Consider the following 14,940-nt stretch of genomic DNA (forward strand, 5'->3'; position numbering starts at 1 on the left):
AATCTTGATCATAATGAAGCAATGCTACTCTTTTCGAAGTTGTTGAGATTAACAGAAAAAGTTTATTTAATTCATTTAGTCACCAAAAAGTAAATGTCGTTCTGGAAATTTGTATGTGATTTGGTTTCGCTTGCCAGTAGCAAAACTTTCTCCACTAAGGATGACAGCTGCGCTTATCTTGAACATGGAAAAGTAATGCAACTTTTTTTCGAGGCCAATAATATTAAGAGAAGTGTTTCTATTGAGAGAAGCGCAAAATGATGAGAAGTGTTTATATTCCTAGTAGCTTCAACCCACCGATGTACGGCTCTGTATGCATGCTATGACGAACGATTGTTTGGCGCTTGGTTCACGTTGTACGAATGATGTCTAGAGGTGCGATTCCAATACTAAATAACATGTAGCATGATATTTGATACTTGCAAGTATTATCATTGTTGTTGTTTCCATGCGGTGCCAAAGTTATATTGTTGTACAGGTTGTGCTGGTACAACAAGTATATAATCGACTATAGCTGAGTCCATGTCAATTGCAAAAAAGGCCACCGGAATAGCGTTCGAGGTAAATTTTCAATGCATTGACATGAAACAAATTGTGACATACGATCAGCTAGTGTATTGTTCTGCGAGGGCAAGAATGAATCATCAATCAATTATCGTCAATTGATTCTGCAATAAAAAAAACATTTCAGGTCGATCAAACGTTCTACTAAACAGTTATTTCTAAAATTTCACAGCGTTATAAAATAATATCCGAAGTTATTAACAAGTGACTTATATGAAATAATAGTGTGGTTCTACGTCAACAATGCGGTCGTATCTTGGACACAACCTCCTATAATTGTTTTTGTTAACAACCGACCGAAAACCGAAAGTTAGTTTTTGACAAAACATATTTTTCAGAGATAACAGTAAATTTCGACGTTTCATTCAATTTGAAGACATTTGGCATCGAACACTTTTTTGAAAAATCCGATTTTAGTACTCCCTGTTGCGGCCCAGGAGGAGAATACACAAAAGAAAAAACATTAATTCCAACACAAAAAAACTTTATTCAGAAATATTTAACACTCCACACATAACAAAGAAAAACACTTGATTATACACTTAAAACACATCCAGCCGGTAATCCAGGATCTGAATCCACACCTGTGAAAGAGGACAATTAGAGAAGATACATAAGAGAACATTATTCACTTACCTTTTCATCCAACAACAATTACCTGCAAAGGAATTAACATTTATATCAATCACAACAAATGCTACTTACCGATCACTAAACACAACGCGACAGCACAACAAAACAACATATGAACAATCATAACAATAACAAACAATAACAAGAGAATTGTCATGGAATAGAGAACGCATGAAAGCGAACCCGCTATACAAAACTTATTGTTTATAGCGAACATTCGATAAGGAACCCGACCAAAAGAATCAATCGCAATTATAGGCTATTCAGATGACTATGGGACCAATCATATAAATAGGGCACAAAATGTTAAGAACGGTTCAGTCTCAATAAACTCATCGATCAGTATAGACCAACCAGCTTTGGCTATATTCGTTCTCATCATTTCTACATCATTTTTGGGTAGCCAGTCTCTACTCTCAACTCTGAAACTCTGCTCAGATACCTCTCTGGGCGGAGACACTCCCTCTTTGGGTAATTTTTCGGTTTGCAAAAAAGCTCAAATTTCGACGTTTGCGATATTTGTAAATGAATTCCGATTTAGCTAATATTTTGCATAGGGTATTTTATCGTGCAAATTAACATTTCGCAGGGAGTATCGTATGAAAAATCGAGATCAATATTTTCATTGACATCCTAAACTCTGGGGTATGCGATAACTGTAGAGAACACAACTTTCGTAAGATGTGAAGTGTCGATGACAGAGACGTTGCCTCGTGAATCTGCTTTATCGAGTCTCACATCTCCTTTGCTATCTGCTTCCGGATGCAAATTTACTGTTCAAAAAACGAAAAATTACACTTCACAGTTCGAGTTTTCAACAAATGTCCACAAATTCCATGTTGCGCTGGGCCCATATCCTGTTGGGTTATACTCGCAGAGAAATAATAACACCGGAACTATTGATAATTGAGGAATAAAGAAACGATTTATAGAACGCGTGTATACTTTTCAACAGTAGAAACGATTATAGCTAGTAAAGAAAAAGAAATTGCACGAGTGCGGCACATTGACAGCACGCAACTAAACTGCACTGGAAAGTTTGGGCGATTCGGCAGTTCGGCAATTGTTGCCATCCCGATAGAAAGTACTGTGGAGGGCGCCCTGGCACGCCACAGGTTCCGCTAGCGACAGAGTATTTAATTAGTAAAGAAGTCACTCAATATTTGTTGAGTTTATTTCTCTTATTCGGATTAAGAAAAATACATTCTGTTGTATATTGTTCTCTGTACATGTATTGATCACTCCACAATTTAAAAAAAATCTCATCACTTTTTCCCACTGGCTTTGCGACGACTAAGTGCTTTCTTCTTGCGTTGCAAGTTTTTCATTCTCGCCGCCTTTTCCTTCATCAACTTTGTTTCCTTTTGCATTCGCTGCTTCACGATTTGATCCGCCGATTTCAGGTCCAAATCATGTCTCTTCTTCAGATCCATCTTCGCATTGTGCCGTCCCCAGTGGGTATGCGGATAGTCTCGTTTCTGAACCGGCAGAGCACTCTCATCGTCACTGCCATCGCTGTCTTGCTGCTGTCGCCCGGTCTGCTCATCCGTCTTCGTGCGCTCCTTCCATTTGTCGTATCTTCCGGTCTTGTAAGACGCCGCAATCCACACCCCATGTTCCGTTCGAATTTTGCCAGCTTTCGGGTTCTCAACGTTGACCATCTTCTTCTTTTTGCGGTCCCACTTCTGCAGCCGCTGGTGGAACTTTTGATCGGCAGCCGTATCACCGATCACGGATAGTTCCGCCGAATTCGCTTCGTTGGCAAAATTGTTCACCGAATAGCCGTTCTCTTCGACTTGATCCTTCGCTTGGTACGAGATGTAGTGCTGCTCATCTTTGATTGGGTTTTGCTTTTTCTTTTTCGGCAGAGGTTTTTCCTCCTGCATGCTGGCTATGGCCTTTTTCTGCTCTTCCATTTCCAGCTCTTCCAATTTGCGCTTGTGCTTTTCAATTTTGATGCCATCTTTCCCTCGTTTTGCAGCCATAACCAACAGCTCCTTTGAATTGGATTTTGGATTCAGCTCAAAAATGGTTGTCTGCGGACGAAAGTTTTTCATTTGAGCCAAAAAGTTGTTTCTGAAATCATTCGGATCCTCGGAAGGTTGTTTCTGCAATAAAAATTTAAAAATTATTTTTAAACAATGAATAATCGAAATGACCGAATCGCATACTTTTGATTCCAACATTTTCTTCGCCTTTTTGGTGGCCTTCTTCACTACCTTCTGCTCGACAACAGGATCCTTTTCCGGGGATTTCTTGAAGTCCTCCAACACTTTCATCTCTCCCAGTTTGAAAAGTTTCGCCTTCTTGTTTGAGCTGGCCGATGCCGACGGTCGTGTGGCTATGTACTGTTTGTAGGCTTTGTTGCTGACTCGAAAGATCGTTGCAAGATCATTGTGCTTGACGTAATCCAGCACGAGCTGATGTTCCGCTTCCACCAAATCCGGCGGAGCCAATCCAATCGTTTGACTGTCGTGCACATCCAGCGGACGAGAGAGAAACATATTCAAATCTATCATGTGAGCAATGTCATCGTTGGAGAATATATTGAACGCGGTTCCGTGTCGTCCAGCGCGGGCACATCGTCCAACTCGATGGATGAATAGTTTAGGCTTTCCCGGAAAGTGAACATTAACTACGTAATCCAGCGTAGGAATGTCCAACCCGCGGGCTGCAATATCTGTCACCACCAATACGTTGACTTTTTTCATTGTAAACTTGGCAGTGTTAATTTTGCGCGCAGAAGCATCAAGACTTGAGAACACATACGTGTTCGGAATTCCTGCCTTTGTGAGAATCTAAAATGATACAATATGAACATTTTGGTGTAACTTTAATACCCATCCAAACTTACCAATGAAATCAGCTCCACGTGATGTTGGGTACCAGCAAACAGAACAATCTGCTTATTCTTCGGAATCACCTCTCTCAACAAAACCAACAGCGTGGCATAGCGCTCATCCGGTCTACAGTAGATGAACCTAAAATCTAATGTCTCCGGAATTTTGATTTCAACATCCAGTCGAATCAACGTTGGCTCTCGCAAACCAGCCTTCGCAAACTCCACCATCAGCTTGGGTAGTGTTGCGCTGAACAGCACCATTTGCCTGGCCTCCGGAAGTCTACGCAGCGTATCCGTCAACTGCTCTTCGAATCCCATCTCAAACAACCGATCCGCTTCATCGAACACACAATATTGAATGGATGTCAACTTTAGATCCATCTCAACGCAGAGATGGAGGAAGCGGCCAGGAGTGGCTACAATTATGTCGGGTAAAGTGTGGATCGCTGCGAACTGTGAATCCATCGAATCACCGCCCAGCACCAGAATTGCCTTCAAATCCAAGAACTTGCCCAGCTGTTTGATGAATTTGAACGTCTGTATGGCCAACTCCCTCGTAGGTGTCAGGATAAGTGCCCTCGCACCGTTTTTAATTTCCCGTTGCTTTAATTTTTCGAACAGCGGAATAAGGAAGCAAGCGGTCTTACCGGAGCCAGTTTTTGCCATGGCCACCACATCGCGTCCTTCCATAATCAGTGGAATTGCTTTGCGCTGAATTGGTGTTGGCATTTTGTAACCCATCTTCAGGATTGCCTTCAGAACCGGCATACTGAGACCCATGGCCTGGAATCCACCTCCTTTCTTTTTCTTGCCCTTCTTCGCCGCTCCATCATCGTCGAAATCAATGTCTACGTTTTCAACCGAAAACCCTGGCACTATATTCGGATCTTCAGTGTCCATTGTGGCATGTGTCGTGTACAGGTAATATGATAAACACCAATATATATTTCACACTATTTTAAACTTAAATCTACCGAAATAAGAGTACCTCTTCCAAAACACGTGTGACATAGAAGTTTCGTTTCGAATTTTGGGAAGACTTGTTTATTGTTTTATCGAATAGGCCAACAAGGGCCAACATTGCCATTTCCATCAAGTTGTCAACTTCAAGGTGATACGATCACGGGATGCGTACACTGATGAAAAATAAGCATGAATTTGGGCTAGAGGCGAATGAACTGAAAAGTTTAAACCCTCTTAAAGCCAAAAAGAAGAAGAAGAAGAAGAAGAATCATGAATTTGTTGTACATGGTGTTATCAGTATTGTTTTCTACTAGCTGTTTACACTTATGACAGACATACATTGTCCTCCGAACATTGTATGTCTGTCTGCATGTACAGTGCTAGAACCACGCAAGCAATCCGCGTTGACGGCATTGAGCTTCGTATTACGAAATGGGGGACATGACAATATGAGGTTGCAGAAGAAATAAACACACTTTTAAAATAAAAATTATGAATGAAAATTATTTTTTCCAAATCAAATTAGTACTCTATGTAAATGAAAATCACTTTTGCTTGCAAGTAGGAAAAAAATATCATACAAAAATTGTGTCTAAAGATAATTTTATATTATAATGGTAAATGTTGGTGAGAATATCTGGAAATTCATAGAAAATAGTTTAAATTAGGGTCAGAACAATGTACTTCTAGTAGGTAAATAAAGCCAAGAAAAAAATTTCATACAAATTTTAGTAATTTGAAACTGCCTTAGGGCGACTAATCTGATAGATAAAAGTTGGCCTCATACAAACTAATGTCGTATCTAGATGTCGACACCATTCCGCCGTCAACGCGAATTTGGTACCGACCTGTTTACCGTTGTATATGGCTACAGCATGTCAATTCCTGAGACGAGACATGACAATACGGGGCCGATTCCGGACCACCTCTTCTGTCAAACTCGGACCACTTGCAACTCGGATTCTGATTGGTTGATGAGGAAAACAATTGACAAAGATAAATATACAAAAATGGGATTTCCAACATTTTTACATATACATTTTTTTTCATATTCAAAATTGAATAATAATTGCATTCACATTTCATTTTAGCGAAAATTTCTATTATGGATTCTTTGTATATTTTCGTTTCTGTTACGTCCGGTGCTCAGTTCCTGAAGAGAGGGAAACATTGCATCGGAATTTCCACCCTACATCTTTTTGTGATTCTCTTGCCATCTAGCATAGCATAATAGCAGCGGCCTAGCAGAAAAGAACATTCAATTATTTTCCAACAGTAATGCAGTTAACAATAAAATTAGGATCAAATAACAAATAACAACCAAGGCAGCAGGAAAAATTTTAAAAACATGTTGGAACCTGAACAAAGCATACATACCCAGCAAACATTAAGCATTTAAACATTCATATTCCACTCCCAACAGAAGTCAATCAAACAATTATTATTTCTACAAACATAAATACTCATATATAACAATGGCGATTCGTGAGGCTATAATAAACATTTCACGAAAATATTTTGCGCCATTTGTTTTTTTTTCTATGTCTGTAATAAATTGTATATGAGTATGGCAAAAGTCGTATTTGGTGCTTTGACAATTCATGAATATATTCATATTAGATCGCAATTCAATTTCAACATAATCGCAATTATAGCCGGTCAAAGTTGCATATTCATCCAAACAAATTCGGTAAGCATTTGCCATGTATGTATATGGCCTCCACTTTTGCATGCATATGCCATTTAGGCGCATTATATGCCAACAAAATTTTAGGGCATATGATGTTATATAAATGGTGCAGCTCAGAAAATACATGATACGAAGAACACATGTTTTTCATGGGAAAATAATCTTCCGAAATTTTATAACATTTGGCAACCTTCACATCTCGCTTTCCTGTTATCTAGCACTTGGTCGACGAAAATGCAGAAAGAAGAGTAAGAAGCCAGTTGTCACGTCTTAGGTCAATTCCAACTGTGCGCAGCGTAAGAAACGACTAGGGGTGGATAGGATGAACAAATTTCGACAACACCGATTCAAAACACTTCTTAAACATTTCGGAAGTTCCGATCTGCATCAATTGATAATTCTCGTTGACATTCTTTCGAGTTAAAAACTCAGATGTGGATACTTGTTTGTTGTGTTTGATTGTTTAGATGTGGGTCAATAAAATTTTATTTTCAAGCGCATTTTGCTTGAGAAATAAATTTCTTGCACCTTTAATCCCCATGCTGTCTTTTGTCCGCATGGTGTCAGATGTTTCTCGTATAAAAAGATCGAACGCTTTCGTGACTCGGGCTTTGTTTATATCCTTTTTGACCGAACCTGAGTTGGAAATATGCCCTGACCTTCGACTTTACGCCTTTCATTAGGTTTTGTACAGTCGATCGATCGGCTTTCGTGGATACAGCATTCCAGTTTTTCTTGAATTTCGCCATATTATTGATCTTATCATTCTTTTTGAAAAATCACTTGATAATAGTCCAGTATCTCTCGATCGGACGAAGCTGGGGGCAGTTTGGCGTATTGATGTTTTTCTCAACAAAATCTACATCATTATCCTTAAATCACTTTAGAGTGGTTTTGGCATAGTGGTGTCAAATGCGGCCAGAATAGTGGTGGGATGCTTTTCTTCACTCAGATTAGTAGATATCGTCGTTTATTGTTTATTTTGTGTAGAAATTTTACGACTTCATCAAGCAGATTGCCTGCCACACAAGCACTTTCTGCCCAATTTTTTCCACCTGAATTGACTTCTCATGGTCACTTACACCAATAACTGTAGTGTAAAACGGTGGTCCCGGAGAAGTTCTTGAATCCTTTTTAACGTAAATCTCATCATCTATTAGAATGCACGCATCTATTTGCCGCAAATCAAGGTTTCAAGGTTTAAAAGAAACTGAACATGGTCATCCCGATTCCTCATACGGGACTTCCAGCGAAATGTTGATTTGGACAATATTTTTTTTTACGTAGAACTACGTCTTTCATTAAGGGAGCCGAATCAGAAAACAGGTCACGTTTTAATGAAATAAAGTTAACATTAATAACTATTTTTGCCGCGAACGGATTTCGGCGATTTACATACCAAACGAATCGGAAATTCCCTAAGATTTGTTTGATATTCTATACATCACAACCCCCTGGTGTGTAAATGGTTAAAATTCATGAAAACTAAGCGTTTCCATTTTCCCTTACATTTGTTCTGCCGATTTGTGTGCTTTCCCGAACAGAGCTGTCAATAACGAGTAACTTATCGACTAGCAACAAAGGAAATATCGTAAGATTTAAAGTCTGCGTGAACACACAAAAAGAAGAAGAACGAAGGGGAGTATTTGCCTAGAGCATAAACAGTGGATCTCAATGAGGCAAACTTTCAGTCTCGTTCTGTTTTCAAAGCAATGAACATCGCTTGTTCTTCCTTGTTTTGCGTCATCACATGTCTTCGTTTCGGACTGAGCTGAGGACGAGATCAAATTACTCACCTGTTGATGTCTCTGGCATTGCAATCATTGCATCAAACTGACGTCATTGCACTAATGTTTTAAGCTACACAATTGTGTGGGGATTCATCAAGCTAGGCTATCGTCGGCTCACCAAGAAAATAAATGCTCTGGAATTTGGTCTGTGATTTAGTTTCGCATGGCGGTAGCAAAACTCTCTCCACCAAGGATGGCAGCTAAGCTAATCTAGACCAGCAATATTAATAGAAAGGGCTTCTGTTGAAAAGAGCGCAAAATGGGGATAAGTGTGTGTATATTTAGTTGCTTCAAGCCAATATGGATATTCATGTGCGTATGTGCGTGTTTCATAACCCGTGCGTAAAAATAGTGCAGGAGGGAAAAAATTACGAAATATTTGCGTAATGAATCTTTGCTGAAGCAAATATACAGTCTTTTTCCAAGCAAGTCACATTGTTTGTTTTCCGTCATCATAAAGTCTTCGTTGGCATCTTTGACATTGCATTCAATGAATTGAACTGACGGTATGGCGAAGCAGGCGTTAAGGTTGTGCGCCAAAAAATTATTTGGGGAACACCAAGCATCTTGAATGTCGTGCAGGAATGTTATAAGTTATTTGGATTCGCGTGCCAGTCGCAAAACTACTTTCAACTATTATTGCATTTGCGCTAATCTTGATCATAATGAAGCAATGCTACTCTTTTCGAAGTTGTTGAGATTAACAGAAAAAGTTTATTTAATTCATTTAGTCACCAAAAAGTAAATGTCGTTCTGGAAATTTGTATGTGATTTGGTTTCGCTTGCCAGTAGCAAAACTTTCTCCACTAAGGATGACAGCTGCGCTTATCTTGAACATGGAAAAGTAATGCAACTTTTTTTCGAGGCCAATAATATTAAGAGAAGTGTTTCTATTGAGAGAAGCGCAAAATGATGAGAAGTGTTTATATTCCTAGTAGCTTCAACCCACCGATGTACGGCTCTGTATGCATGCTATGACGAACGATTGTTTGGCGCTTGGTTCACGTTGTACGAATGATGTCTAGAGGTGCGATTCCAATACTAAATAACATGTAGCATGATATTTGATACTTGCAAGTATTATCATTGTTGTTGTTTCCATGCGGTGCCAAAGTTATATTGTTGTACAGGTTGTGCTGGTACAACAAGTATATAATCGACTATAGCTGAGTCCATGTCAATTGCAAAAAAGGCCACCGGAATAGCGTTCGAGGTAAATTTTCAATGCATTGACATGAAACAAATTGTGACATACGATCAGCTAGTGTATTGTTCTGCGAGGGCAAGAATGAATCATCAATCAATTATCGTCAATTGATTCTGCAATAAAAAAAACATTTCAGGTCGATCAAACGTTCTACTAAACAGTTATTTCTAAAATTTCACAGCGTTATAAAATAATATCCGAAGTTATTAACAAGTGACTTATATGAAATAATAGTGTGGTTCTACGTCAACAATGCGGTCGTATCTTGGACACAACCTCCTATAATTGTTTTTGTTAACAACCGACCGAAAACCGAAAGTTAGTTTTTGACAAAACATATTTTTCAGAGATAACAGTAAATTTCGACGTTTCATTCAATTTGAAGACATTTGGCATCGAACACTTTTTTGAAAAATCCGATTTTAGTACTCCCTGTTGCGGCCCAGGAGGAGAATACACAAAAGAAAAAACATTAATTCCAACACAAAAAAACTTTATTCAGAAATATTTAACACTCCACACATAACAAAGAAAAACACTTGATTATACACTTAAAACACATCCAGCCGGTAATCCAGGATCTGAATCCACACCTGTGAAAGAGGACAATTAGAGAAGATACATAAGAGAACATTATTCACTTACCTTTTCATCCAACAACAATTACCTGCAAAGGAATTAACATTTATATCAATCACAACAAATGCTACTTACCGATCACTAAACACAACGCGACAGCACAACAAAACAACATATGAACAATCATAACAATAACAAACAATAACAAGAGAATTGTCATGGAATAGAGAACGCATGAAAGCGAACCCGCTATACAAAACTTATTGTTTATAGCGAACATTCGATAAGGAACCCGACCAAAAGAATCAATCGCAATTATAGGCTATTCAGATGACTATGGGACCAATCATATAAATAGGGCACAAAATGTTAAGAACGGTTCAGTCTCAATAAACTCATCGATCAGTATAGACCAACCAGCTTTGGCTATATTCGTTCTCATCATTTCTACATCATTTTTGGGTAGCCAGTCTCTACTCTCAACTCTGAAACTCTGCTCAGATACCTCTCTGGGCGGAGACACTCCCTCTTTGGGTAATTTTTCGGTTTGCAAAAAAGCTCAAATTTCGACGTTTGCGATATTTGTAAATGAATTCCGATTTAGCTAATATTTTGCATAGGGTATTTTATCGTGCAAATTAACATTTCGCAGGGAGTATCGTATGAAAAATCGAGATCAATATTTTCATTGACATCCTAAACTCTGGGGTATGCGATAACTGTAGAGAACACAACTTTCGTAAGATGTGAAGTGTCGATGACAGAGACGTTGCCTCGTGAATCTGCTTTATCGAGTCTCACATCTCCTTTGCTATCTGCTTCCGGATGCAAATTTACTGTTCAAAAAACGAAAAATTACACTTCACAGTTCGAGTTTTCAACAAATGTCCACAAATTCCATGTTGCGCTGGGCCCATATCCTGTTGGGTTATACTCGCAGAGAAATAATAACACCGGAACTATTGATAATTGAGGAATAAAGAAACGATTTATAGAACGCGTGTATACTTTTCAACAGTAGAAACGATTATAGCTAGTAAAGAAAAAGAAATTGCACGAGTGCGGCACATTGACAGCACGCAACTAAACTGCACTGGAAAGTTTGGGCGATTCGGCAGTTCGGCAATTGTTGCCATCCCGATAGAAAGTACTGTGGAGGGCGCCCTGGCACGCCACAGGTTCCGCTAGCGACAGAGTATTTAATTAGTAAAGAAGTCACTCAATATTTGTTGAGTTTATTTCTCTTATTCGGATTAAGAAAAATACATTCTGTTGAATATTGTTCTCTGTACATGTATTGATCACTCCACAATTTAAAAAAAATCTCATCACTTTTTCCCACTGGCTTTGCGACGACTAAGTGCTTTCTTCTTGCGTTGCAAGTTTTTCATTCTCGCCGCCTTTTCCTTCATCAACTTTGTTTCCTTTTGCATTCGCTGCTTCACGATTTGATCCGCCGATTTCAGGTCCAAATCATGTCTCTTCTTCAGATCCATCTTCGCATTGTGCCGTCCCCAGTGGGTATGCGGATAGTCTCGTTTCTGAACCGGCAGAGCACTCTCATCGTCACTGCCATCGCTGTCTTGCTGCTGTCGCCCGGTCTGCTCATCCGTCTTCGTGCGCTCCTTCCATTTGTCGTATCTTCCGGTCTTGTAAGACGCCGCAATCCACACCCCATGTTCCGTTCGAATTTTGCCAGCTTTCGGGTTCTCAACGTTGACCATCTTCTTCTTTTTGCGGTCCCACTTCTGCAGCCGCTGGTGGAACTTTTGATCGGCAGCCGTATCACCGATCACGGATAGTTCCGCCGAATTCGCTTCGTTGGCAAAATTGTTCACCGAATAGCCGTTCTCTTCGACTTGATCCTTCGCTTGGTACGAGATGTAGTGCTGCTCATCTTTGATTGGGTTTTGCTTTTTCTTTTTCGGCAGAGGTTTTTCCTCCTGCATGCTGGCTATGGCCTTTTTCTGCTCTTCCATTTCCAGCTCTTCCAATTTGCGCTTGTGCTTTTCAATTTTGATGCCATCTTTCCCTCGTTTTGCAGCCATAACCAACAGCTCCTTTGAATTGGATTTTGGATTCAGCTCAAAAATGGTTGTCTGCGGACGAAAGTTTTTCATTTGAGCCAAAAAGTTGTTTCTGAAATCATTCGGATCCTCGGAAGGTTGTTTCTGCAATAAAAATTTAAAAATTATTTTTAAACAATGAATAATCGAAATGACCGAATCGCATACTTTTGATTCCAACATTTTCTTCGCCTTTTTGGTGGCCTTCTTCACTACCTTCTGCTCGACAACAGGATCCTTTTCCGGGGATTTCTTGAAGTCCTCCAACACTTTCATCTCTCCCAGTTTGAAAAGTTTCGCCTTCTTGTTTGAGCTGGCCGATGCCGACGGTCGTGTGGCTATGTACTGTTTGTAGGCTTTGTTGCTGACTCGAAAGATCGTTGCAAGATCATTGTGCTTGACGTAATCCAGCACGAGCTGATGTTCCGCTTCCACCAAATCCGGCGGAGCCAATCCAATCGTTTGACTGTCGTGCACATCCAGCGGACGAGAGAGAAACATATTCAAATCTATCATGTGAGCAATGTCATCGTTGGAGAATATATTGAACGCGGTTCCGTGTCGTCCAGCGCGGGCACATCGTCCAACTCGATGGATGAATAGTTTAGGCTTTCCCGGAAAGTGAACATTAACTACGTAATCCAGCGTAGGAATGTCCAACCCGCGGGCTGCAATATCTGTCACCACCAATACGTTGACTTTTTTCATTGTAAACTTGGCAGTGTTAATTTTGCGCGCAGAAGCATCAAGACTTGAGAACACATACGTGTTCGGAATTCCTGCCTTTGTGAGAATCTAAAATGATACAATATGAACATTTTGGTGTAACTTTAATACCCATCCAAACTTACCAATGAAATCAGCTCCACGTGATGTTGGGTACCAGCAAACAGAACAATCTGCTTATTCTTCGGAATCACCTCTCTCAACAAAACCAACAGCGTGGCATAGCGCTCATCCGGTCTACAGTAGATGAACCTAAAATCTAATGTCTCCGGAATTTTGATTTCAACATCCAGTCGAATCAACGTTGGCTCTCGCAAACCAGCCTTCGCAAACTCCACCATCAGCTTGGGTAGTGTTGCGCTGAACAGCACCATTTGCCTGGCCTCCGGAAGTCTACGCAGCGTATCCGTCAACTGCTCTTCGAATCCCATCTCAAACAACCGATCCGCTTCATCGAACACACAATATTGAATGGATGTCAACTTTAGATCCATCTCAACGCAGAGATGGAGGAAGCGGCCAGGAGTGGCTACAATTATGTCGGGTAAAGTGTGGATCGCTGCGAACTGTGAATCCATCGAATCACCGCCCAGCACCAGAATTGCCTTCAAATCCAAGAACTTGCCCAGCTGTTTGATGAATTTGAACGTCTGTATGGCCAACTCCCTCGTAGGTGTCAGGATAAGTGCCCTCGCACCGTTTTTAATTTCCCGTTGCTTTAATTTTTCGAACAGCGGAATAAGGAAGCAAGCGGTCTTACCGGAGCCAGTTTTTGCCATGGCCACCACATCGCGTCCTTCCATAATCAGTGGAATTGCTTTGCGCTGAATTGGTGTTGGCATTTTGTAACCCATCTTCAGGATTGCCTTCAGAACCGGCATACTGAGACCCATGGCCTGGAATCCACCTCCTTTCTTTTTCTTGCCCTTCTTCGCCGCTCCATCATCGTCGAAATCAATGTCTACGTTTTCAACCGAAAACCCTGGCACTATATTCGGATCTTCAGTGTCCATTGTGGCATGTGTCGTGTACAGGTAATATGATAAACACCAATATATATTTCACACTATTTTAAACTTAAATCTACCGAAATAAGAGTACCTCTTCCAAAACACGTGTGACATAGAAGTTTCGTTTCGAATTTTGGGAAGACTTGTTTATTGTTTTATCGAATAGGCCAACAAGGGCCAACATTGCCATTTCCATCAAGTTGTCAACTTCAAGGTGATACGATCACGGGATGCGTACACTGATGAAAAATAAGCATGAATTTGGGCTAGAGGCGAATGAACTGAAAAGTTTAAACCCTCTTAAAGCCAAAAAGAAGAAGAAGAAGAAGAAGAATCATGAATTTGTTGTACATGGTGTTATCAGTATTGTTTTCTACCAGCTGTTTACACTTATGACAGACATACATTGTCCTCCGAACATTGTATGTCTGTCTGCATGTACAGTGCTAGAACCACGCAAGCAATCCGCGTTGACGGCATTGAGCTTCGTATTACGAAATGGGGGACATGACAATATGAGGTTGCAGAAGAAATAAACACACTTTTAAAATAAAAATTATGAATGAAAATTATTTTTTCCAAATCAAATTAGTACTCTATGTAAATGAAAATCACTTTTGCTTGCAAGTAGGAAAAAAATATCATACAAAAATTGTGTCTAAAGATAATTTTATATTATAATGGTAAATGTTGGTGAGAATATCTGGAAATTCATAGAAAATAGTTTAAATTAGGGTCAGAACAATGTACTTCTAGTAGGTAAATAAAGCCAAGAAAAAAATTTCATACAAATTTTAGTAATTTGAAACTGCCTTAGGGCGACTAATCTGATAGATAAAAGTTGGCCTCATACAAACTAATGTCGTATCT

At 39.8% G+C, this 14,940-nt stretch overlaps 2 protein-coding genes across 2 annotated transcripts; both read right to left on the reverse strand.

The window, feature by feature from the left end:
* Window positions 1–2,412: 2,412 nt before the first annotated feature.
* LOC129765740 (ATP-dependent RNA helicase DDX54-like) lies at window positions 2,413–5,097 on the reverse strand. Its single transcript, XM_055766161.1, has 3 exons — window positions 4,052–5,097; window positions 3,369–3,995; window positions 2,413–3,305 (listed from the first exon to the last, which is right to left on the reverse strand). The coding sequence occupies exons 1-3, from the start codon at window positions 4,937–4,939 to the stop codon at window positions 2,463–2,465; spliced, it is 2,358 nt and encodes a 785-aa protein (XP_055622136.1). The 5' UTR covers window positions 4,940–5,097; the 3' UTR covers window positions 2,413–2,462.
* A 6,390-nt stretch (window positions 5,098–11,487) lies between these two features.
* Window positions 11,488–14,233, reverse strand: LOC129765519 (ATP-dependent RNA helicase DDX54-like). The gene is made up of 3 exons (XM_055765919.1): window positions 13,186–14,233; window positions 12,503–13,129; window positions 11,488–12,439 (listed from the first exon to the last, which is right to left on the reverse strand). Exons 1-3 carry the CDS (start codon window positions 14,071–14,073, stop codon window positions 11,597–11,599), a joined length of 2,358 nt encoding a protein of 785 aa, XP_055621894.1. The 5' UTR covers window positions 14,074–14,233; the 3' UTR covers window positions 11,488–11,596.
* Between the last annotated feature and the right edge of the window lie 707 nt (window positions 14,234–14,940).

This window comes from Toxorhynchites rutilus, chromosome 2 (genome assembly GCF_029784135.1).
Source record: "Toxorhynchites rutilus septentrionalis strain SRP chromosome 2, ASM2978413v1, whole genome shotgun sequence".
NCBI classification, from domain to species: domain Eukaryota; kingdom Metazoa; phylum Arthropoda; class Insecta; order Diptera; family Culicidae; genus Toxorhynchites; species Toxorhynchites rutilus.

Excerpts from the sequence above, each read along its gene's own strand:
- LOC129765740 (XM_055766161.1), bottom strand. The coding sequence starts at position 4,939 with ATGGACACTGAAGATCCGAATATAGTGCCAGGGTTTTCGGTTGAAAAC. Across the intron at positions 3,996-4,051 it reads ACGTGGAGCTGATTTCATTG|ATTCTCACAAAGGCAGGAAT; the intron begins GTAAGTTTGGAT and ends GTATCATTTTAG. Across the intron at positions 3,306-3,368 it reads AGAAAATGTTGGAATCAAAA|AAACAACCTTCCGAGGATCC; the intron begins GTATGCGATTCG and ends TTTTTATTGCAG.
- LOC129765519 (XM_055765919.1), bottom strand. The coding sequence starts at position 14,073 with ATGGACACTGAAGATCCGAATATAGTGCCAGGGTTTTCGGTTGAAAAC. Across the intron at positions 13,130-13,185 it reads ACGTGGAGCTGATTTCATTG|ATTCTCACAAAGGCAGGAAT; the intron begins GTAAGTTTGGAT and ends GTATCATTTTAG. Across the intron at positions 12,440-12,502 it reads AGAAAATGTTGGAATCAAAA|AAACAACCTTCCGAGGATCC; the intron begins GTATGCGATTCG and ends TTTTTATTGCAG.